The sequence below is a fragment of the Takifugu rubripes genome, chromosome 17, assembly GCF_901000725.2.
Source record: "Takifugu rubripes chromosome 17, fTakRub1.2, whole genome shotgun sequence".
Taxonomy (NCBI): Eukaryota; Metazoa; Chordata; class Actinopteri; order Tetraodontiformes; family Tetraodontidae; genus Takifugu; species Takifugu rubripes.
In genome coordinates, this window is record NC_042301.1 from 2,049,646 (window position 1) to 2,075,214 (window position 25,569).

At 48.1% G+C, this 25,569-nt stretch overlaps 1 protein-coding gene and 1 long non-coding RNA gene across 6 annotated transcripts in view; one reads left to right on the forward strand and one right to left on the reverse strand.

Annotated features, from left to right (window-relative positions):
* Nucleotides 1-439: 439 nt before the first annotated feature.
* pcdh18a (protocadherin 18a) lies at nucleotides 440-8,314 on the reverse strand. Of its 2 annotated transcripts, none has more exons than XM_011612372.2 (4): nucleotides 5,136-8,314; nucleotides 4,538-4,626; nucleotides 3,760-3,932; nucleotides 440-2,014 (listed from the first exon to the last, which is right to left on the reverse strand). In XM_011612372.2, the coding sequence occupies exons 1-4, from the start codon at nucleotides 7,617-7,619 to the stop codon at nucleotides 1,206-1,208; spliced, it is 3,555 nt and encodes a 1,184-aa protein (XP_011610674.1). In that variant the 5' UTR covers nucleotides 7,620-8,314; the 3' UTR covers nucleotides 440-1,205. The 2 variants fall into 2 exon arrangements, with proteins under 2 accessions (XP_011610674.1, XP_011610675.1); XM_011612373.2 differs by having other exon boundaries at nucleotides 4,538-4,593; nucleotides 5,136-8,020.
* Nucleotides 8,315-11,928: 3,614 nt separating this feature from the next.
* The window catches only part of LOC115253352 (uncharacterized), a 219,730-nt gene continuing 206,089 nt past the window's right edge, over nucleotides 11,929-25,569 (forward strand). For all 4 annotated transcript variants that reach the window (XR_003891679.1, XR_003891681.1, XR_003891678.1 and 1 more), the window contains exons 1-2: nucleotides 11,929-12,042; nucleotides 14,935-15,000. This is a non-coding gene — a long non-coding RNA (uncharacterized lncRNA). The remainder of the gene's footprint in view (nucleotides 12,043-14,934; nucleotides 15,001-25,569) is intronic.

Genomic DNA, 25,569 nt, shown 5'->3' on the forward strand with positions numbered 1-25,569 from the left:
CTTAAACCCAGCGGCTTGTTGCTCTTCGACTGCATGTGTGTGACTTTGTGGTCTTAATCATGGACTAATCAAGCACAAATGAGGCACTTATGACCATGTGTTTACCTCCCATTCTCTGTGTAATTGTATTAGCCATAGCATAGCTATAAATACATGTGCTGCGACGACACCACGCTTATCATGGCACCTGTTATGAATCAGGTGCATGGATGAAAAATCAGACTAATGAGTGCTTTAAGTCCTCAATAATCATTAGTGGTTAAAATGTTAGTTAATGGAATGTTTGGAATTAGATTGTGGCACCGCGAGGCCTGGAGAGCTTGTTGCTGCGCCAGCAGTTCTGCAGATGGACGTTAGGGGGCGCTAAGAGACAGGAGGGGCAGAAAACCCCGGACTACTCTGGAAATGAGCGAGGCCAGTGATGTCTGTCAGACATAAATCTGTTATGAATCCCTCAAGTTTATTTATTATCCAATGGTCACAGCATTACCATACAAACTTCCAACATGGAACTGCATTGGAGCGTGATTACTTTGAATACAAACACACATTCAATAAGAAAATTAAATACAGCTGTTTTATAAAATTAAATTGGCAGAGGGAAATGGACACGCTAAATGGCATTAACACATGCATGGACAAATATAAAAAATAGACATTTGTTTTCTTTTCTGTACAAACATACACAGACACATATAAATATATAGAAGAAGTAAAAAAGAGTGTATTTTTAAAATACAAAGGTCAAGTTGCACAGTTACATTCCATAATAACAAAACAGAGGACATAGCACAATATTCAAGTGAATGTTGCCAAATTTCACAGACGCTGTACAATATTGTACACTGTAAAAGTGGAAATTAGATCAGACAGTCCTGGTTTCTCCCGCTGGAGCCTGTTCACGCAGCTGTAAACATTAGAAAATGAAGAAAGGGGACAGCACTTCTGCCGGATCTCCGTTTGAAACACGGTAAGCAACTTTCAAAGCGATCGTCATAACAACAGGGCAATCTGCTCCTAAAGCACTTATTTTCATGGCTCAAAGTCACCTCAATAACACATTACACTTTTTCCAAGTGGCGGAGATGTAGCGGGGCGAAAAGAAATCCAGACGAGTATTACAGTGAACAACAAACAGTAATCATGGAGTGTATATGTTGGCACGGAGAACGATAGTGCATCAGAATGTGGCGAGTCCAGACAATCTAGTTCTGCCGGACGTCCTGCAGAAGTTTGTTGATCTCGTGCACCAGCTCGCTGCTCTCCATGGCGGCCTCGTGGCCGACCTCGCTGCGCTTGCCCCCTGGGTGACCCTGGTGAAAGACCCCGTCAAAGTCGTCCTCCTCGTAATTTTCTGGGATTTCTTCCATAGCCGGCAGCCATTTGAGGTGTGACGACTGTCCGTTGGCGGGGGCGGACGCAGTGGGCGCGGTAGAGGTCGAAACGTGGTTGGTTCCCACGGAGCCGCTCGCGGGATTCAGGTAGTGGGTGCTGGCCGCCCACGCAGCCACACCGGGTGGGTAAGCGGGACCTTTCCCACCTGGCAACAACACTCTCCGGTTGTCCTGAGGAACCGCACTGTTGCTGTGGTTACTGACCACGTTGCCACCGCGCCCGTTTGTTCTCTCAGCGGTTGAAGAGGGCGAGCTTGTTTCGGTGCACTCCGCGTAAGAGTCCATGTTAGGGGGGAGCAGCCGCTGGAACACTGAGTTCATCTCGGTAAGGAGGGAGCCAGCCCCTCCTCCAGGAACACAGGGGTCACTTCCTCCCCCACCCATGACTCCCCCGGCCTCTTCGCTCCCACACTCCTTCCCAAAAGTAGAGAAGCTCTTGCGGCGTTCCGAGTCAACGGAGGACTGGTCATCGTCCGTCGGGGGCTGCTGGGAGGACTCTTCCCCCGGGATGTACATGTTGTTGCGATAGTCAGCTGAGGAGGCAGGCGAGGAGAGGGGGGGCATCCAGCACTGGTCGGAGTGTCCCAGGATTCGACATTCATCTGTGCACAGCCTCATGGCTGAGGCGAAATGAAATCAAAACAGAAGAATGAGTCAAAGGCGTCGGAAGGCATCCGGATGGAGACATATACAACGGGTGAGACGGAATATCAGGGACACAGACAGATTAGCGAGATGTTCAAAGCCCCACAGACACATTGTTGGACAACGTATGCCACTGTGGCATGGAGAAAACAGCAATATCTGTGAATGATACACGCAATAAACAAGAAAACTGCGGGTAAAGCGGGAGTTTGTGTCAGTGTTGAAGTTCAGAAGGAGTTCAAGGGGCCGAGCAAGGGCAGAAACGCGGCTGGTGACAAACCCTGTCTCGTCCTGTTAGCGTGTGAACTTGAACGTACAGCACCTATTAAATATTTCATGCAGCGGCGCTTCCGCCTTTTATTAACATCAAAATAACAACACGCCTTGCTGATTCACCCCCCCCCCCCCCACCCCCCCCCCCACCCCCCCTTCCTTTCCTGTGGATGCTCACGAGAAACAGATTGGTGATATTTACAGCTCACAGCATGAATATGCGAGTAGTTCAAGGCTCGGAAATAATCAAAAGATATAAATCAATGAATGGATGTCGGTGCAATCCCACCCAAATGGCATTAAAGGCAGCTGTTAATACAATATTTGGCTGCACTGCAAGGCCTGCCTACGTACTTCCTGACGACAAGATGCAGCAGGGATAAAGCTAAAGCAGAGATTTGCTCGTTTGGCTGTTTGTTTTTTAAAATCATTTAGCATAAATAGCCACACTTGCCCATCTGAGTACAAAAAAATCTAAACAAATTGAATCTACTGAAAAGAAAAGGATAATCTGACCATTCTCTACCGCTTCCCCTATTAGCATATAAAATAGATGACGTGGAGGGGGGGGGCACACACCTCCAAGTCATTCTCAAAGCTGGAAAAAGAAATAACTAGCGAAATACACGTCCATCTCCCATCCCTTTATCCATCTCAGTGGAGACAGAGAACGCATTAACAGGTACAGAGGAGAAATAGGGATGCTGATCAGCTCTCGGGCGCGTATGAGAGCCAAGAGAGGTCCAGAACAAGTGGGAGAGAATAACATCATTCTAAAACCAATTACTATGAATTCTCCTCAGTTCAGACATGAAAGCAGAGCACTGACACTCACCGGGGGGGGAAAGAAAAGGGAGGAAAAAAAACGCACAATGACGAGCGCACCGATGAGTGACAGGCGACTCATCTTTGCTCCAGGGAGGAATTTGCAAACGCAACCCTGACTTAGGGGCAGATAACTCTCTCTCTCTCTCTCTCACACACGCACACACACGCACACACACATTGTGACGCGATAGACCCACTGTACTCTTGTGTGATAACGAGCGTGGAAATGGGGTCAATGTGGAAGAATCGAGCTGAACACAATGGAGATTGTGTTCAAGAATGGAGACTCAGAACGGTTCTATAGGCAGGTGGACAGTCTGAATAATGGGCTTAGGCCCGGCACTGGCTGTAGCGTTGAAAGGTGTCCAATTTTAAGACAGAAAGGCATTTGGTTTAGGCCACTGAATGGAGGAGGGCAGTTTGATTGCTCCAGAACCACCGACAGAAAACGAGGTGCTTCACAACTTTGAAGATCAGGCCGACGTCTGATTATTGTTCGAGGCAGAGGAGACAGTTGAATGTGAGGTCCTGCTAGATTCTCAGTCATGTGACCCCTGTTGAAAACAACCAACTTGAAAAGGTGCGGCGGCAAAAGAACACAAAGAACTCTGGAACTCACCTGGGTGGAGCCTGTGGTGCATTTCTAGGTGGATCAGGTCAGAAAATCCCTCCCCCAGCAGCAGCCTGTCCACCGGAGATTCCCGCCCCATGTCGCAATCACTGTCCCCCGCCTCGCTGTCCCCACGGCCACTGTCCTTTAGGCTGAATTTGTCCATGTCTTGTAATGCATACCTAGGTGGCGGAAGCTCGCAGTTAAATTCAGTCAATGGAAGCAACGGAGGACTCGTCAGCAGTGTCTTCTGTTCGGCAGGAAGGAACAAATGCTTTATATAAAACTGGGAACTGCTTCTGGGATATGTCAGATCATTAAACAGGGCTCATCCCATAAATCCTCCGCCCAGGTAGCCCATTTCAATAAATCTATCACAACGGCCACTAGGGGCATCGATAAATCGAGCACCTGGATCATAAGAGGACATTATGAGGGAAGTAATGATGGATGCGCACTTCACAAGCTGAGCCCTCTGTTGTTCCAGAGAAAACAGGCGGCCGCGGAAATTGGTGTGACACCCAGACAAATGAGTTGCGTACTTTTTTTGAACTGAATGACATCGAAATGATGGCGGCGGAAATGTGGGGAAACCAAATACGTTCACACGCCATCAAACGGTGGCCTACGTGTAGCTGACCGACTCACACGCCACGACACATGAGACGCGATGGAAAACAACTGGCTGTCGAAAGGGAAAGTAAACAGCGATAATCTTTTGGAGAGCCGGGACGGGGGGGGGGGTAGGGGGGGTGGGGGGGTTGGCTGAAGGATAGGGGTAAATTACCTGTAGCTGCGGGAGTATTTGTTGCCACGGAAACTGGGTCTGGGCTGGTACTGGCCCTGATGGAGCATGGACAGAAGCTGTGAGACTTGCTACATCCCGAAACAAAACAAAAAAAAAGGAAAAAAGAAAGGGAAAGAAAATAAAACAAACAAAAACAGAAAGGGGAGGGGGGGTGAACAACAGATGGATAATTGGGGAGGGGAGAAAAAGACAACACAGGAGACAAAACAATGGATGAGTAAACACAAAATGGATGATGGAGAGGTAGCTAAAAATGGATGAGACAAAATGGATGGTGTTAAAAATCAAACATGGTGCTGATGATATAGGGGGGGGGGGGGGGTCTAAGTAGACATGTGGCCGAGGAGGGAGCAGTGGTTATGGTAAAGTAATGCTGACAAGGTGTAAACAAGGTAAAGACAAAGACAACTACAATCGTCAATACTGTTACTGAGAGTCAGTTGTAACTAGAGGACAGTGCTGATTAAGGCAACGGTGGGGATGAGTTAATTCTAAAGGAGAGCTCTGTGCGTGTGCATGTGAGAGTGCATGAGAGAGGGCTGCGAGACCACGTTGGTGGGTGTGCGTCTGGACCTACCTCAACCGGTGGGGTCGCATGTGCCAGTTCCAGGGCAAAGCTCTCTGGGATGTGATTGGATGAGATGGTTACTAGGCTGTTCAATGACTGGCGGCTGTTGTGATTCTGCCTGCTCCCCATCTGGGCTCGGTCCATGGGTGGCGTGGCTGAGGGCGAGTGGTGGTGCGCCCGGATTGGCAGCGTACCGTTGACTGTGGGGACCAGGGTGATGTCCCCCTTGTGGATCTGCCGGGAGGGCTTCTTGGGATGGTGCTGATGGGTTGACTCGGCGACCCGGCAGTTGTAGGAGTTCCTTGTGTCCTTTTTCTCTCGGCTAGAGTGAGCAGCAAAGACCACCATGATGACCAGGAGGACGGCGCAGATAGCCACCAGGGAGATGATTATGATCAATGGAGCATCGACCGTCGATTCCCCTTGGTCCATCACCTGGACGTGGTTGTCCATGTTCTCATAGAGGGTGATTTTCAGCACCGCTTTGGCACTGAGGCTCTCTCTCCCTTGATCGCGGACCATGACGGTCAGCTCTGCATGCTCACGAGGGTAGTTCTCCAGGCTGGTGTTGGCGTGGATCTCACAGGTTCTCGGATCAATTAGGAAAAAACTCTCCTCGTTGCCGCTGACTATTGAGCAGATGAGTTCGGCATTGACCCCTGTGTCCCGATCGGTTGCCCTCACCATGGTCACTAATTGCCCCGCCTCTGTAAACTTGGACGCAGGCACATCAGCTGTAAAGTTCCACAGCTGGGGGACGACGATGACCGGAGGGTTATCGTTCTCATCGAGGATGTTGAGGATGACGGTGGCGTTGCTGCTCATTGGTGGTTTGCCCGCGTCTTTGGCTTGCACAACAAAGGTGATACGACTGACGTCCTCGCGGTCGAAGGTACGCAGTGCATAGATGGCGCCGTTAGATGGGTCAATGGTGACATAGGTGGAGATGGAGTTGCCGTGAACTGAGTTCTCAAGGATAGAATAGCTCACCTGTCCATTCGTGTCCAGATCGGGGTCAGTGGCCAGGACAGAGGTCAAGTAGGCTCCGGGGGCATTGTTCTCTGATTTGAAGACCTCATAACGACCCTTCTCAAAACGAGGCGGATTGTCGTTTTCGTCAGTGATGTGCACGGTGAAATGTTTGACCGTGGAAAGACTGGGAGTACCGCGGTCTTCTGCCACCACCGTCAGGCTGAACTCTGACCTCTTCTCTCGATCTAAGGACATATTAGTGAGGATCATGTAGTTGTTCTCGTTGCTCTTATGCAGTTTGAAATAGCCCTGGCTGTGAAGCTTGCAGTCGACTTCACCGTTTACCCCCGAGTCCAAGTCCTCCACCCTCACCAAAGCCACAAAATTGTCCAAAGGAGAGGCCTCTGAAATGTAAGCTGCATCCCCGTTGCCCTGGGAGGACATGGGGTTGATGCTGATGTCCGGTTTGTTGTCATTCACATCCACCACCGTCACCAGGATCTTGCAGTGCGCTGGCATTGAGTTTGGGCCCATATCCTGCGCTTGGACATCAATGTCATAAGAGTTGATGGTCTCGTAGTCCACGCGCCTGATGAGGGTCAGGTGACCGGTGTCGGCATTGATTTTGAAGGTCTCCATTATTTTAGGCGACACGTGACTACTGAAGGAGTAAACGATCTTGGCGTTCGTGCCTTCATCTGCGTCAGTGGCGTTCAGGTTAATGAGCAAAGTGCCAACAGGTGAATTTTCTGGGAGGTTAATCACATACGAAGACTTCTCAAAAACCGGGCTGTTGTCGTTGGAGTCAGCAATGCTGATTTTTAGAAGGGTCGAACCCGTTCTGGGGGGAACGCCCCTGTCAGAAGCGGTATATTGAAGTTCGTAAGTGGCGCGCACCTCCCGGTCCAACTCCCTGATCACCACCAGCTCCGCATATTTAGCCCCATCCGTCCTGGCCTGGATATCAATCTTGAAAAAGTTGTTGGGCTCTAATGCATACGTGTACAGAGAGTTCTCACCGACGTCGGGGTCTGTGGCGCTGTCCAAGGGAATGCGCGCCCCCACGGCCGCGCTCTCGGAGATCTCAATGGGGATGACGGAGCGGGCGAACTGCGGAGCGTTATCGTTGATGTCCAGCACTTCCACGTCGACGTGGAAGAGCTGCAGGTACTCGGTTGGCAGCGTGAGCACGTCGAACTGGATGGAGCAGTTGAGATTCTTTTCGCAGAGTTTTTCGCGGTCGATTTTGGTCCTGACGCTGATTTCTCCGTCCTGGTCGCGCACGGAGAGGAAGGACGAGCTCCCTCGCTGCACGGCTCTGAAGCGGAGCGACACCGTGCTGGGAAGTTTCGCCAGAACATCGGCGACATCGTCCCTCAGCCGGGCGATGACCGTGCCGACCTTTTGCTCCTCAAAAGTCTGATATTTCAGCGTCTTGCCTCGGACGTGCGGCGCCACCGCCACCGCCGCGGCCAAAACAGCCACAACTTTCCACATTCTTGACAGAAATAGACTTTTCATCTTTCCGTCTTGTATCGTCGTGGAAGCAGGGGGAGAAAAAAAGAGTCCAAAATGGGTTCCAATGTGCACAAGAATCAATTCCAGCCTCAACTTCCTAATTGTGGCGCTCCCGTAATCAGCGGATGCATCGCTTAGTAAGCTCGGTTGGATTTAAAATAAAAACAATAAAAGAAAAAGAAAACAGTCGACTGATAAATTCAGGTTCAGTCAACTAGCGCTAATTTCCACACGAGCAAGTCCGCTTCTATCACTTCTCCCCCTGTCAGATCTGTTGCGCGAATCCAGTGTCCGCAGAAGCTGAATGCCACTAAAATCTGTGCGCCCTCTCCCTCTCTCTCTCTCTCTCTCTCTCTCTCTCTCTCTCTCTCTCTCTCTCTCTCTCTCTCTCTCTCTCTCTCTCTCTCTCTCTCTCTCTCTCTCTCTCTCTCTCTCTCTCTCTCTCTCTCTCTCTCTCTCTCTCTCTCTCTCTCTCTCTCTCTCTCTCTCTCTCCACCCTGCGTCTGGTTTTGGGGGCGCTCTCCTTCGCTTCCTCTCTCCGTGTGCGCCGTGTCTGCGCACAGGCTCGCCCAAAAATAACCAGTCTCCAGCCAACTAGCTGTACATCAACCGCGTCCCCCTGTACGCGTCCCGGCAGCAGGCAGACCCTTCTCAAGCGGAAAACTGGCCGGTGGCTGCTTAAAACGCCGAGAGAGAGGAGGAGAAAAGAAAGTAGGGACTCACAAAACCCCGCCCTGTGGTAAAGGTGGTGGTAGTGGGGGGTTCACTTTCCCCATTTTTTTTCTGAGAAACGGTATTGCCCCTACAATGAAAAGGCATTAAAACGACTCAAAGGAGAGAACATCCCGCCATTTTTACACCAATAAATCCGCTTTATGGGATTCTCGCTTCTCGTCTGTTCTCCAAACAGAGTCTGAACCAGACAGCTGGCGCTCCACTCTACAGCAACTGCAGGAGTAACTAGATGAGAGACGTCCGAAATATCTCAGCATTGGCGAGGGGACAGCTCCACACTCACTTTTTCGATCTCGACTTCCAAAGTAATAGATTTTTTTTTAGGTCATGGATATTTTATTTTCTCACATGCGCGTCATCTGCGGTTACGCGACGCGTTAAGCCGCGTGGCGAATTGCGCAGAAAGAGAAGCCGGACTCTAATGAATGCCTATAAAGAGTTGGTCACGCCGAGGAACAGCTCCGTTCCCGTGCACAGATCTGTTCATCATCACTTAAACCCCCCACCCCCACCCCCCTGCAGGAAGCTGGGGTGACGATAACGATCGAGGCATCCCCGATCCCTCCGTGCGCAGTAGCGACTTTAGATGCTTTTTCATATAAAAATAACAAAAACCCGCCTGATTCGCGAAAATAGCACGCACACCAGGGTAAATGCAGAGGAATCGGATCTATTTAAGGAAGAACAGGGAGAGGAAGCGAGTTAAAGTTTAACGAATGCGCACAGCCGGGGCCGTGTATTCTGGAGACCATCTGGCACGGCTTGTTTGGCACCAGGCGATTACAGCGGACCAAAGCGGACTCCAGTCTTGAACACAGAATGGGGGAATGGGTTGTGTGTGTATGTGTGTGTGTGTGTGTGTGGGGGGGGGGGGGCAGCTTTTTCAGACGCATTCACACATTTTAGGACGCACGCATCAGATTGGCATGCGCTCTGGTGTGCGTCAAAGTGAGACAAAACGCACTCGGACGAGAAGGTGCAGGCTGGAATACCCCCCCCCCCCCCCACCACCACCACTTGTGTGCGTTTATCAATGAAAATATGAAACAAACTCACAACCCTTTGTCGTCACTGGGCGCATGTTTCAGAATGATTATTACAAATCATAAATAACCCTTAAAACAGGCATTTGGCGATGAATAACCTCCTGCCATCTGTGTTCGTAATGACGCCAAATCTCCCCGGATCTGATTGTGTTATCCATCGAACGTGGGCCCATGCTTTAAACTGTAACATCTGCACTCGTCTAATCCCGCCTTTGCCTGCACATTTGCCTGAAAACAATAAGTGATTTAATATTCCAAACGTGTATGGACATCAACCAGAGGCTCTCAGCATAACCGGGGGGTTGGGGGGGCTTTATTCCCACTCTGTGTCTATTCATCGCCTGAGCCTTGTCTGCAAAATGTTTGCGTTTACTCCTCTTTTGCGCATCTATAGTGCGCTTTGGTATTTAAACAGGTTTGATACGGGCGCCCAGCATTTCCATAGCTCCAAATGTTCACAATGCAGTAATGCAATTACTCCCCGCGTCCCGGAGAAGCTAATCACATTTGGAGAACAAAGTCAGCTCCGGAGTTTATGGAAGAAGGGAGCGAAAGAAAGAGGCAGCTTCGGAGGGGGCTGGGGGTTCGCTGAGGTCTTAACCACTGCACAAAATAACACAATTAATGTATAGAGGGGGTATAATCTAAGTAAAAAGCAGATGGAGACTTAATACATTTAGGCACGCTACATAACCAGTGGCGCCGAGCAAACACGGCGCTTATAAAGACCAATAAACATATTCATCCCGAGCAGCAGGTGCAAAGATGCGATGGTTTAGGAGTTTTTTTTTCCAGCTCTCACGGTGATAAAGGAAGCGATTGGCTCCGATGGCCGGATCATAGTCCGCGAGGAAAGGACGCAATAAGCAACAACTATCCACGCTTTTCTTCAATCACCGCACAGACTGGAGATTGAATTCCGAATTAAACTTTTGAACCCCCCCCCCCCCCCCCCCCCCACACACACACACACACACACACACATACACACCACCAACACCACCCCCACCACCCGTCTCCCCCTGTGCGTCAATATGCGCAGCAGGTGGAGCGGACAAGCTGATGCCATTCGGGCCCGCAGTTCAAACTTGAGTCGAGCGGAATGTGCCTGCGTGCGCGTTTGAGGTGCGCGTCCGTGTGCCCGGTTGTGGAGGCACGCGAGCATCTGTCGCCTCGTCTGCCCGTTCATTGTCACTTATTCAATTAGCAGCGATTTGGTGCTGGATTCCATTCCAGGGGAGGGGGGAGGGAGGACCACAGAGAGAGTTCGCTTTCACTGCTGCTGAAGGGAGAAGCTGATACCCCCCCCACACGCACACAAACACACGCACAAAAGCACAATGATGATTGTTATTCATCCAGGTTCCTTCTCGCTTTCATCGGTGGTCCATAGAGCTTTATTACTTTATGACTCATTGGTCACCCATTGTTTGTGTGTGTGTGTGTGTGTGTGTGTGTGTGTGTGTGTGTGTGTGTGTGTGTGTGTGTAGCTGCACATGCAGAGAAAAGAAAGTGCATGTTGCCTTGTCGTTGCTCACCATGCATGCGGTGATCAAACTCTAAGGGCAACATATTGCAGGCGATGTCAACAGTTGGGCGACAAATTTACAGCCCAGCAGCTCCACGGTGTGAAGAAAGAATGTGTCTGGTCACCTCAATAGTGCCCCCCCCCCCTTCATCCACTGAAACCAGCAGGCTGTTATGTCTCCCCTTTTCCTTCCTACAGACGCTACTGCCTTATGAGGTAAAAGAGGCGTATAAAATATTCATACCTTTTCTCCACAGGAACAGGGCGAAAAGTGTCACTGTAACTGTGTCTCAGTTGACTAAATTATTTTCCATACTGTCGTGCAAATGAAGCAGGTGGAACCCGGACGGTTTTGCACCTTCTTGGCTGCGGTTGGAGTTTGGCCAATTAAACGCCGCCTGTTCCACCTTGTTCGATTCCCTCCGTGCAGCTGCAGCCTCCTCTTTTTTTTCCGGATTTGCAAATCCTTCATTTATTTCTGTAGCGCCAAGGTGCAGCTTGGGTGTCCAATCTTTCAGTCATTCTTCCCTTGGCCTCCTTTTCCACCCTCTGATTCATACCCATCTGACTGCCTGCGTACAAAAACACACGCACACCCTTCTCCCCCCCCTGACTGATTGGCAGTGACAGCGAGGCGCTTTGCCTCACCAAGATATGGTACACAGAGACACAAAGCTTTAGAAGCAGTCAGTACCACAGGGCTGATCATCTCTCCACTTGTCTTTATGTGCAGCTCAGCCTCCTACATGTAGTACAAGAACCTCAGCAGCCTTTGACGTCACCGACTGTTTCATTTACCCCCGAAGGCATCAATATGAATGCAGTAATTCATAATAATAGCTAAAAAAACTGTTTTTTAAATACGAGTTGAAGCTCTTGAAGTGGATAAGTGAGCAGGTCATCTGGTGGCTTCGGACGCCTCACCGTCACTTGGCCTGTTGGTGTTTTCTGTTTGTCAGATGTCACTTCCTGTCCCTCCTTTGTGGTTAAATCACCCCTGATTGTTTGCACCTGTGTCTCCACCCCCTGTCTGTGGTTCAAGCCCTGGGTTTCATCTTGGTCGTTGCATGTTGGTCATGCCCAAGTGTCTGATCTAAAGTGTTTGACCGGTTTGCTGGTGAGTTTGACTGACTTTGCGTTGCCTCTAGTATCTGACCTCCCCCGTACTGAACTGCGTTTGCTTGATTAAAACCTTTTTCATGGGTCTTGAGTTGTTGGAGTTGTGCATTTGAATCCAGAGAATTGAAGCCCAACAGAAACAGTTAAAGAAACACACACGAGAGCAAAAAGTAGGATGGGGAGGCTGTTTTAAATATGTTTGATCATCCTTGGCCAGGCAACCAACCTTTTTTTTTTTTTTTCCCAGCATATTTTCCCTGCTGTCCAACATCTAAGATGCCAGCTCAGAACATTGTTACAATCTAGATTTTTATTTTTATGAAGCTACTACCTTTTAGTAGAGGCTAATGAGCACTGGAATAAATACTTGAACCTATAGAGACCATACTGCAAAACAAAAATCCAATAGTAGTAATGTATGAGGATTCTCCAAAGAAATAATTCCACATATTTGTGCTTGTTTGCTTTCTTACCATGAGCAGATCAATACTACTCTGGTATCTAGTCATTAAATCTCCAGCTACATGTGAGAGAAGGTTGGCTAAGATGGGAATAAAGAGCTCGTATTGATTAAACAAAGGAGATACAACATGTTACCTTTGGGCAGAGCCGTGTTTGCTCTTTCCATCTGCTGCAGCTCCTCAAACCCACTGTGCTAAGTGCCTCATCACCGGAGCTTTCATCTTCCTACATGTTGATTAAGCCATCTAACGTCAAACACGTCCACTCAGGCCGCCTGCTTCTTGAGCAAGAAAACATATTTAGCTCGTAAATGCTATGATCTGATCATTTCGTTGTCTCAAACATGCTGCACAGTTCACACCCCATGGGTAGGATCCATGTGGGTGTATCAGAGAACAAACCCCAGAGAAGCAGGTGGAGGATAATTACCAGCCCTGCACAGAATTAAAAGTCCACTCTTATTCTTCTGACCATATTTATTTAAGTATTTAACCACTCTTGCCAAAGTGCCGTCCTGGCTTATGTGGGTGTGCAGTTGCTGGCGCCGTTGCTGACGCCTCATATCTGCAGACGTAGCTGTCATCTGGATGTTTAGCAGCATTTCCCTGACTCTCAGCACTGTTTCATTTTGGAGACAAGACTGCGTTTATAAAAGTTAGATTCCAATTCTGCGAGGAAATGCTAATCACAAATGTCTATTAGGAGGGCTCTCAAGAACCAGCAGCTCCACATCCTTTCACTATTGCTAGAGTCACCTTGATGTAGAGAACGCAAAGTTCTGTCTTATTAGTCTAAAGGAGACATCACTTCTATGCGTGCGTGCCCTCCCATGAGCTTGGGTGCGTTTGATTGATATGTTGTTGATTTGCCGGGGCTTGCTTTTCTCCTCCCCAAGCCACGACGTCCGTCCGTCCGCCGCTGATGATGGACAGCTAATTTGTGACGCCGAGATTAGCGTTTTAGAAAGGGAACTCTCGGCGGAGCGCTCCGCGGATGACCTGAATCGGTCCCATTTGGTGCGACTCCGCTGACGGAACATGTGTGTCGGGGCGGTAATGAGCCAAACCTTTTTCCATGATGACGGCTGCCGTCATCCATGACGGATCTGCTTTGGCTGCTTAGTGACAGTTGTTTTGAACATGTCACTGAACATAACAGTTTCGAGAGCTTTACATTAGCGCTGCCTGAAGCTACAAAATCTCTCTGGACTGTTGCCGATTATATAAAGATATCCCTTTTCTGTCTGTCTGAATTCCTTCTCGGAAGGCACGTCTGTAGCTGAAAATTAGTAAATCTTCTGTGGAGGCTAAATTCATACGCAAAATGAGAACCACAAGCTTCTGCTGGTTTTCCCAACGGGTTTGGAATGAGGAAGCGTTGGCTTGTAAGCACTTGACGTGTTTAAAACGGAGAACACGTAGACGCCAGGCACGGATTTGAACTCGAACAGCTATCCCTTGAGCACGGGCAAATAAACACAGCATAACCAGCTCTGGAGACTTGCTGGCACACACTGGGCTCTGATGGGTGTGAGTTCAAACTGGTGCTGAGAAATTACTGCAGCTTCGCCTGGGCTGAGTGGCACAAAGCTCCCGTTGTGTCTCTTGAACACCAATCCAAACAACTTGGATTGATTAGTGGTAAGAACTTGAGCTGCGATAACACAGACCTATACTTAGGCTGTACTGTTTAAAGCCCAGACATCCATAAAACATGTGCATGTGTGGGTCAGTGTGAGTGCGTGCGCTCTCAACTTGTGGTTTTGCTCGCATGCATGTATGAGGCAATTTTCTGGTAGGGGGTTAGGCCCTCACCAGAGTGTTACATGCTTAAGTGTCCCCCAGTGACCCAGTTCCTGGGGTTGCACCAGATTTATGATTGCTGAGGTTCTGAGAGCCGGCAGCTGTGGAATGGAGGAATGGATGTGGTGGCGTGATGAAGAGAATCAGAGAGGGTTGAAGTAGCGAGGGTAAGAGGCACGATGGAGCGAATCAAGGGAGGGGGAGCGTGGAATGGTGGCGGCAAAAGTGGAAATGGGCTCGGGCCTGATAAAAGCCAGGAGGAAGGACAGGGGGGACGTTGGGGGGTGGACGGGGGAGGGAGAGGTCAAGAAGTGTTGAAAGTACATCGCAGGGAGGGTGGCATTTTGAGGCGGCGGCGAGCGCGGAAGGGGAAAAACAAAGATGAAATTGAAAACGTGGCAAACGGGAAAATTGAAGGGACGTGTGGGAGGGAGAGGAGGGGCAGCAGGGGCTTCTCCAGTGAACTTGGACCCCAAATTATTTATGATTAAAACCTTTTCTCACTCTTGTTCACACATTCCACTTCTCGCCTTTCCTCAATGGAAACGGAACTCGGGATCGATTTGTTCCTGCCTCGTTTGTGCATCGAGCATTGCTCATATTTAATGAGTTCCTGTTCGTTACAGGGTGGCCAAGCAGCGCCTGATCGTTCGCTGCAGAAAGAAGACCTTGAGGATGGTTGGAAGAGACGGGTAAGTTCGGATTTAGTCATTATATTGCTGGGATGAGGCGTTGTTACAAATGTGAACAAATTGGCTACGTCGCTCACAAGCTGTCGGACTCCAGTGAGGGACGCTTAACGTGGTGTTTGCGGTTTATGCATGGGATTTGGGACAGAATCCAACGAGCGGCCAGCAAATGTTCAATCAGCTCAGCAGGCAGAGAGCAGTGAGATGCAGAGGGTGGGGGTGGGGGGATGTCTAGGAAAAACAGGTGAAAATGGAAAATGGCCAGAGTCTCTCCGAGTGCACAGAGAAATTCTGCGTGTGTAAAACCAACTGCGGTCGGACAACTGACATTCCGGGACGTTTTCGGAAAATTTACCCCGTGACTTTGTGTTGGGTTTAGTGGCTGTGTTACCAAATACTGAGTGCACATGTTGGCACGATCGGCCCATGCAGGGCCACTGCCGAGGAGAAGCACGGAGAAGCCTCGTTTTTTAGCTGGGGCAGCAGCTTTTTCTGACTTGGTTCATGCTTTGATTACTGTTGTGCTAAAGAGATTTGAAACCATTTTCAAATGTATTTAACATTGGACAAAATGTATGTTAATGCGTGCATTCAGCGCTCAGCCAACAGTCAACTAATCATTTAATTATTGGGTATATTACTAACAAAAGCGCAATTTGGTGAACAGTTTTAAATACAAATTTCATCACTCTTGCTAATGGTACAAGTCTTGTCAAGTTGGTCTCACCCCAAGGCTGTTATTATTGCCTCCTCTTGGCTAACAAGCAATTAAATCACATCAGAGCTTCTTTTCTGTGCCAAACAAACAGCAAATGCTAAATGAGGTCTCTTATGGCTTCAGCAAACGCCAATACACAAGCATGCAAGCACACAGGCGCACGCGCAAAATCTGTTGTCAATAGTTGATATTTGTAGACCTTTAGCATCCTCCACTCCAATTTCAAACACCAGCTACACAAATATCAATCATAATTAGCCAAACATATTCCCATAAGCACTTTATTAACATTAAAAGCAGCCTTTGCTCCATGCTTGATTACCTTTATTCACCACGACAGCTAACCCACTTTCAACACCTTTTCCCTCAACACATTTCCCCTTCAGCGAGTGCATCAAAGCAGCCTTGGAGAAGTGCTGGCCCTCATTTGTAATAACCGTTGGAAAGGATGCAATGTGCCTGTGTGCTAATCAATAACCATTATCACAACTACTCACCTGCGCCCAGCCTTGTCCCTGCTCGGGCGCTTTTGATTTATTCTGACAAGATGCATCGGACCGGCTCATGGGACCGAGCGGCAAATGGAAACAGGCTCTAGCAGGACGCAGTTGAGAGGAGATGGTTCTTTTAGTTTCTGCAGCCGCTTTATTGACATTTGCTGACCTTTTTAATGACATCAAAACGATGTATATGGCAGCTAAAACTCTGCTAGCATGTAGGTAACCTTCCCATTTGAGCTTATGACCACAACATATTTAATCTAATATGAGAAGCACAAACGCACGCGGTTGCTTAGGTTGGTTAGGCCCGGCCTTATAGCTGACGTCCCCCATATCATCAGCTCTTTCTACTGCTGCTTTTAAAATAAAATTAGCAAGCATATTCTCATTTCACTGTTCTGGTCATACAACTAAAATGATCAACGTCCATCTTCGAGAGGCAGAAATCCACCAAGCAGGTTGCGTCCTTGGAAAACCTTTTTAAATGCACGACGCTGAGCAATATGCAACTGAACTAAATCAACATCCTGTCTAAATGTGATAACCAGTCGGTGCAGGAGAAGAGCAAAACACCTTTTGAAAGGAATTTTAAAGAAAACTAAAGGGAATAACTCAACAACAGCAGCAGAGAAGTTGTAAACAACATTTTTTTTTAAAGGAAGTTGTCCCTTTGTGAGGATGCCATATGCAGTTGCTTAACACAGCTTTTTGCAGGTGGTTCGTTTCTGTGTTTACTTTCATTCAGACTTAATGAGTAATTTTTGGAAGGCTCTGAAGCCTGCGTCAACATATGTTGTTTGGTACGTTCTCATTTCCTGAATCTCCGGTGTGTGCAAAGTTAAGACACACCAGGTTGAATAACTCTGGAACGGATATGCAATATATATTATATGAGCTTCCCTTTATATGTGTTGGTCCCGCCACAATAAAAAAAAGTGCCCGAGTGGAATCACAGTGGATATATGTGGAACAAACATTGCTGGATTGCCAACACGCTCTGTGGCATTTCAGCGAGGAATTGCTGGAGTGACTCGTTACCAAGTGACGTGGAAGGATCCTCGTGGCGTACCGGGATGTAGGAGACGCCATTTGGTTCTCCATCTTCACTGTGCTCTGTGCCGACGCCACATTTCCAGACAGAACAGGCACAGGCTTGGAGTTTCACAGGCGAGCCTTAGTTACCAATTTCGCTCGTTGCGGTCTGCCTGCAATTTTCCCCCCTCTTATCTCACTTCTCTCTCTTCCTCTTGTTCTGTCACTCCTCCCTACACTTCTTCCCATTTGTCTCATTTTCACCGTATCAGCTCAGCCTCTCCCGCCCAATTGTTTCCTCCGTGTTCCCTTTATTTTCTTTTGGAGCTGCCAGTTCTCCCGACTTCCTCACTCGCTGGAAAGGTGAGCGCGTGTTTCACCAGGATACTCTGCGTCTGGCACTTTCCAATTAGCTTGTATACCTGCTTCTGGCTGTGTTAGCGATAAGATGGAGCAGATACCACCAGGATACTGTTATCTCTGTTTTCCTGCTGTCACACACAAACAGGCATACACTTTTCCACACATGCACAGCCACGTGAGCCTACACGCTCGGAAAATGCCAGGGCGCCGGCTCCCAGTGCTGCAGATGCACCGGACAGATAGCAGCCCAACAAGGAGAGGACAGGCGTTATAATGAATGCATCGGGGACTGTCGCATGTTGTCAAGTCGCCTGAAGTTAGCATAGCCAATGAGGAGGCTTTTTTGTAATTTCTGTGTGGTTACAGTCCTTTATTTATGTGTGTGTGTGTGTGTGTGTGTGTTTGTGTGCGTTGTTCGTTTGGATGTTTGCTGGTGGCAGGGTGGTGGGCCATGAGATGACCCCATGACCTGCCCAGACTGCTGAATAATAAAAGGCTATTCAGATACTCACACGGTGACAGCATGAAAGGAGCAGCACAGAGACGGGGCTCGGGGAGGCGGTGGGGGGGCAGGGAGGGAGGTGTTGATGGGTGGGTGTTTGGGGGAGTTTAGGTCTGGACATTGCTGGCTTTGTGGGAGGTGAGAGACTCATTATTTCTCCCCCCTCCATCCTGCAACTCCATGTCTGGGTAGCGTTCCTCATTTTGCCTTCCCTTCCTCCGTGTCCATCTCTGCCTTTTCTCCCTCTGTGGACTTGATCCTTCTTTGAGTCGATGTGTTTGTTGTCAGCCCAAGCTTCATTTTTTTTTATCTCTTCCATGGTTCCTATTTGTTTCATCCACCCACCACTCCCTTTCTTCCTCTCTCATTTTTTGGAGGCATTTTTTGCCTCCCTCTCTCTTTCTTCCCCTTTTCCTTCCGTCTAATCTACTTACTTCTAACAACCTCATGTGTCATTTCTTTATTCCCTGCCACTTCCTCCTTCACATCTTTGCTTTTTTTTTTTTTTTTTTTGCTTGTCTCAATTATCTGTCTCCTCCATCTCAGCTCCTCCTTCTCAGGCTCATTAGCGATGCTGTCTACTAAGGAGGTGATTAGCCCGCTTTGGCTCTAATTAAAACACAGAAAGGAAGCTAAATGAGACCTGTGATTTGTGGGTTTGTGTGAGCTGCGCATATACTCTTTTTTTAATGATGTGTGTGGACAAGTCAGCGTGACGACGACAGAATGCTAAACAGCCACATGCGTTGTTGCAGACTGGGTCTGATCAATGTCACACCCTCGTGAAAGTGAAAATGGATTTCACAAGAATGAAGATTGTTCAAATAAGTGAGAGAGGAATGGGCAAAGAGACAAAGCATCAGCAAGAACTGTGAGAACAAGAAATATTCCACAAGCAAGGGTGAAAGTGGTAGATTCCATGTGACTTTGAATAGTAATCGAGTTCAGTTTACATATGCAATACTTTGATTTGCTCCATTACCAAAAAAATGCTCCTATTTAACGCCTGCAACTGATCCAAGTTCACGCAGTTCCTTCAGTGCCGATTGGGTCAAGAACCACCTTACACGCCGGAGGATTGTGGGTTTGGTTCAGTCAGGCAGGGCCTGAGCGTCAAAGAGGCAGAAACCATCACCTGGTCAGGTATTTGGAGGTAAATACTTTCCCAGCCCCGAGGTCCTGCAGCTCATACCGTAAGTATTCGGCCACTTTTACTGGTCCCAGGATCTAAGCCAGCCTCTCTGGCTGCAAGATGGTGCTGACCCAGGCCATCCCAACAGGATTTTTACGTAAGGTGGCTGAGGTCCAGAGTATGAATGCCTACAATCCAGCAACTTTGCAGATGCCAATCCAGTTCATCACTCAAGGGGAACAATGGTAGAACAAGAGACTGGCTCAGTCTCAACTATCATCAACGGCTTAAATTATGTAGCCATAACCTCCTTGTGGCTCTGGTCCAGCTCTAGTAGAGTCATCATTACAAAAGGGATGAGAAGAAGCTAGATAGAGGGTCGTTGTGTAACCCAGCAGTGATCAGCTGCAGAGCTTTGGACACTCAGGCTCCATCCAGCGTATGCAGATTCTTACAGGCTTGATTGTTTCTATTTTGTTCCTAATTACCATGATCGGAGGATATTGATTTTATTAATATCTTTTTACTCAGGCGTGTTTACATGTGGCTCAGTAAATTTGATTAAAGTAACTGTATTTTCACCTCCTACTTACAAAGATCTGATTCCAGTGCTATTATTTTCACCCAAATGCTCAGAAAGTGGAGTGAAAAAGTAGTTATCAATCATACTCACCTCAACTTCACCTAAAATGGTTTGAGAAGTTAGAAATGGAGAAGAAAAAGGACAAAAGAAATCCCTGCAGTGAGCTTTTGATGGAATGGAGCTCAGATTCAGCTCTTCCCCTTGAATAAAACAACCTCTCTCTCTTTCTTTCCCGCCCAGGATTGTCAGTGCTGGAAATAGCAAACATTTCCACACATTTGGGTCTTTGCACTTCTTAAAATCCTACACTCGTGCATCACCAGGCAACAAAATCAAGCCGCCACGAGGCTCTGCGAAAATACATTTAAATTTCATCCATATTTGTGGCTGGAGTTAATATTTCCCTGTGTCTAAAATGTCATGTTCATAAACTCTAAATACCGAACAAATGAGACAACGTGGGCACATCCTGGAGGTCATGTCATGAGTGTTACATCTGCTCAGAGGGTGCATGTGGATAATTGTGCTTCTTGCCTCCACTGTTTCCATTAAGGAATGAATCATTAACATTTAGCTGCTGTGCAAATTCACAGCAACAGATCTTTCAGATCAGGAGAGAAGGTTTCTTCAAAGGTCCTTCAGTGTTAATCTGCAAAAAAGAATGTCTGATTAAAATAAGATTGAAAGTAATTTTTTTTAAAATGGATAATTAACACCGCTGTGATAGTTTAGTCTGTTGGGAACTAGGCTGAGAAGTGGAGGGTTCTTGGTGCGAGCCCCCGGGCAGACACAATATGGAAGTTGTTCTGATAATAGGGGGAGGAGCCAGAACACCTTCATTGCCCAGGTACCCTTGAGCAAGGTACCGAACCCACAAATGCTCATATAGGGCCCTGTGATGAATTTTGTATATCCCTGGAAGGGATAAAGTGGAAGATGAAGAGATGAATAAATAAACGGCGACACGGCAGCTCAGGCTGTGGCGGAACTGGGCTGAGATGCAGAGGTTTTGTGGTTCAAGACCCGGTTACAAACAAAAGTTGGAAGGTGTGCTGGTAGCAAGGGAGGCGCCAGGACCCCCTCAGAGTATCCTCGAGATACCCTTGAGGAAGGTGCCCAAGCCCCAACTGTTCACATAGTGCCCTGTGATGTGCCCTGCAGCTGGGATAGGCTCCACCCCCCTCCCCATGACTAGACTGTGATACAGATTTATTTTTACCGGTACAGCCAAATAAATGCTGAACACCATTGATCTTTAATGCAGACTTCAAAGACATGAAGCATTGATTTATTCTTTTTTCTTTTTTTTTTCTTGCCATTTGCTTCCATTAACTCCTCTCCTCCAGCACTGGGGTATTCAGTGCCACATCTGTGCAGTTGTGTTGTGTAGATGTTGGCTTTGGGTTTGTGCAGGTCCTGTTTAGAACGTCACTTTGCCGCTGTGCAATCATGGGCTGGAGTGCAAGGACTTGTGGGTGTTTTGTTGGACGACGGTGTGTGAATGTATTTGGGAATCAGAGGTGTACAATAGTTGCGATTGTGTGCCAATCAAATTGCTTTGTTCTGTGGTTAAATTGCGCTGCGCTTAGAGATAAAGATGACAAAAGATGTGCTCTGTTTCTGCCATTGGGAAGAGTTTCTGTGAGTGGGGGCCCTTTCTGTATTTAGGGACCGCCGAGCGACAGTTTCTGCCTTTCTGTTATTTAATTGTTATTTAATCCCACCAAGCCCACGACTCCACAAGGGTGGTCAAGTAAAAACCCGCTAATTCATGCGAATGTATTTTCAGGTGTAATATGTCACCTTGTACAGCGTGATCAGGGACAGCGCCAGGATCTCCCTTCGTGTATTTCGTGCAGCAGGTCTCTTTGTTTCCTTTTTCAATGTAACATCCACCAGTGTCTCCGCCCAGAGTTTCAGCCGTTAGATCCATTAAGCCTTACTTCCGGATGATCCGTATCTTTATGTTGCCAGGCTATCAAAGGAGGTGTTGCACTATGTCAGCATTTAGACCTTTTCTCACCTCCGAGCCCAAACGCCAAGGGCCACGGAAAGAAGAGGAGCTTGTGATCTGACATCTGATCATATCAGGCCTGACTGAAATAGGGCACGAGGCTTGGCCCAACGTGGAAACGCAACAATTTGAGGACACACGCACACACACACACACAGGTTTATATATACTTTATGTCGAGGCGAGCAGGGTTTTTTCCTTTTTCTTATCTGAGCAGCAAACACCAGTTGCCTTTTCTCCGCAGAACTGAGACAACACTGAAAAAGCAGCCCCCCCCCCCCCCCCCTTTAAAGCCTTTCGCTTTCACTGCACTTTCAGGCTTTTGTATAGTGCAGAATTAAAAATGAAATATTTCACATACAATAAATGGGGAACAACATGGAGCAATTGGAACCATGCAGAGATTTGTCATCTGCAGTTTAAAAGTGAAGGGGTTTTTATCATGAAAGCATCTGTCAGAAAGGCATTCAGAGGGATCTAAGTCATTTCCAAGCCCATAGTTTCATTCTACTTCTCTTGACCGTCTCAGTCTGTTGGGGGCTGAAATGTTATCACCATTCTACAAAGCGCTGCGTATGGTGACAGATCTCCTCACAGCTTTAGCTTTAGTTATTTCTGACATCTGTGAATCGCATAAGATCGGGGCGTTACAAAGCAGGACGATGACAAGCAGTCTCTCAGAGCCGTCGTCACGTTGCGATGCCACATACTGAAACTCATTATACATACCAAAATCATTACATATGCCGGTCAAACCGGCGTCTTGCCTCCGCTCTTCTGCTAAAAGTCGTCCTGCTTTCAGGAATGTCTTGTTTGTAGATTTCTGACTTCGATGCCGGGTGGTTCAATGGTGGTTGCCAAAGGTAAAGGTCACCCAGGCCAAGATTAAACTGTCTCAAATGTGCTGAGGGTGAGATTTCGACATCTTTGCTAAATAAATGGTCACTGCTGCCTGCTTCCACATCCATGCTAAGTATAGTTCAGAGTTAGAATGTTAAATAGATGTTTGCAGTCATCATGGTGGTGCAGCGGTCAGCACTGTCTCCTCACAAAAGAAGGCCGCTGGGTTTGCATCTGCTTGTCTCCCACAGCTCCAAAAGGCTGACTGGAAACTGGAAAATGAAATGTTTGCCCTGTAATTACCTGGTGGCCCAGATGTATTCCTGCGTCTCACCTGGTCCTCTAAACTCCAAATCACAATTGGCGTCCTAGTTTCTGAACTCTAGAAGTGAACTGCTGCTTGGGACAAAGCGTGCTATTATAAAGGGTTAAAAAAAGATGACCACCTGATGAATCCTCACAGTGAGCGGATTGAGAGGGCTGACGTCAACGTTGACGCGTAATGGTGAAAAACCTAAAGATGATGGTTGCCAGGGCGGAAACGGTGATGGTGGAAACAATGAAGCTACTTTGGTGATGAAGACAGATCTGCATTGCTCAACTCTCCATCAAGTGTGGCCCCATTGTGCCCCAATCAGGGCCTCTTCTCATTACTCTTCATTGTACTGCCGAGTTTGACGGCATAAGAAAAGCCCGAAAGTCCCTCCCTCTCCTAGTCGTATACCAAAAAAAGAGGGAAATCAATTTCATCTATTGGACCTTGCCCCATGGGTGACTGCTCAGCCTTCTTTGGATGCAACAGACACACACACACATGCGCACACACACACACAATAACCTATCTGACACCTCTTTAGCCCTCCTTTGTTGGCCCTTCATTGCCCATGCCATATGGCAAATGAGGAGGACCAGAAAGTGTGTGTGTGCATTTGCAAATGTGTGTGTTTGGGTAGAATGGGGGAGGTTGGGATGGGGGGGGGGTTATTGGAGTCTGACCCACTGACAAAGACTCTCCACTCCATCAGAGAACTCTATGAATACATGGGGACAAGCCAGGCTGAATGGGAGGGCAGAAGCCGTGGAGAAGTCGTCTCCGGAGGGAGGAGGAAGAGGAGGAGGAGGAGGGGGCGCTCTCGCTGGGCGCTGGTGTTCGGAGGATGGGGGGGCATTAGCAAGATGGATGTTGGGAGGGGGGGGATTAAGAGAGATGGGGAAAATGAAAGAGACAGGGGGTAGATGGGAAAACGGGGAGGTGGGGGCTAGAACTGTGATTAAAATGAGAGCTGAAGAGAGCACATGTTGGAAATAAGTTTGGGGGGAGAAAAAAACTGCTTCAAAGGCTTGGGGAGCGTGCGGAGAGCGCATGCGTGGGGTTGTTTGTAGCTTTGGGTAACCCACAGCGTGCCGCGTCTTTGCTGAGGATAAGAGGTGAACACTAAGCCACAGGCATCTACAATAGACCAGCAGGTCCCTTTCTGTGAGATGACAAGGCTGTTCGGGTTCCTGTGTGTCTGCGTGTATCCCAGCAGGCTCTTCTCCATAGGAACACACAGGGTACGGGAGTGCAGCGAGCTTCTCATTAACCACATCTGACAGGCAAAGCAGGAAGCACGCAGTGAGATAGCGGGTCAGGAAGTGTTATGAACCAATCTCTCACGGCCTCTGAAGTTTTCATGCGAACCCGTTTCCCCTTTGCGCACCTTTTGCCAGGGATGTTTCGCATCCTCTGCGCAGAATGGGCGCATCGCTGGCGCGGCTTCTATTTAAGCATTTCCATTATTGTAATTCTGTGCAGGTAAGTGCAGCATCTGACGGCAGGAGCGGTGCTTCCGTGAAGTGCTTTTTATTTTAATGGGAACAAAGAAGTAAAACTCTCTTTTTCCACCTAAGTGCCTCTGTCTTTAGTAATAGCAAGCCTGCGCATTAATGCCTCCATCTCTAATGACAGCAAACAGCTAAAGGAGTGTGAGCCAGCAAGGGAGTACAAAGGCGAGAAAATAGGCCAAGCCAAAGTGATGGAGACATTAAGGACTGCTGCCAGTTTTGCTCCCACTAACTCCATATGGCTGTCACCATGCTTGCTCCATAATGGTCACGCTGTTACATACAGTTACATAAGATTGATGGGAGGCAAATTCTGAACGTGAGGAAGAGTCCTTGCTGATCTGTACATGTGTGTTTGGGCGAGCACGAGCTAAGATTGTATGTATTTGTGTGTGTTTTTGTGTGAGCGTGTGTTGCTACTTAATGACTGGTGTTGGACTGGTGTCATAACAGAGCACCGCTAGAAACAAAGAGCCTTTCTAGGTTCCTCTTTCCACACATCCCTAATTCCAGTCTGTTTTTCTGTCTTAGCTCCTGCAATCTTTCAGCAGTTCTATCCCTTTTATTTTTAGCCTTTGCTGGCCACCCTGGAAGTCTTGTATTCTCTCATTGTCAGCAGAGGCGACTATACCCCCCTCCACCACCACATTAACTTTCCATTTCTCTGCTTGACCGTCATCATTCTCAGGTCCTACTTCCAATTCCAATTCTGTTTCCTGTTCATTTACCTGGAACTTTACAAGCGGCGGCGGCACAGCCAATCCAGAGTGTTGCCTCCTTCGCGTCTGTTTCCGCGCTCCTGATTCAGGCTGGTGAATACCGGCACCCTCCTCCCCATCATTAGCGCAGTGCATTTCTCAAATTGCCCATCTCCCTGGCTTCTGTCGCCTTTTATCCAGCAGCCTGGTCAGGGCCAGGAGCCTCTTTCACAGAAGACAAAAACACCACTAAATTGACAGCAGAACGGTTGGTGAGTCTATTGTTTGCACGTCCGCGTTGCATTTGTGCGCTAGCATATGTGTCGTACAGGCTGATTGTGGGACGTTGCCTTCTGTTGCTGCACA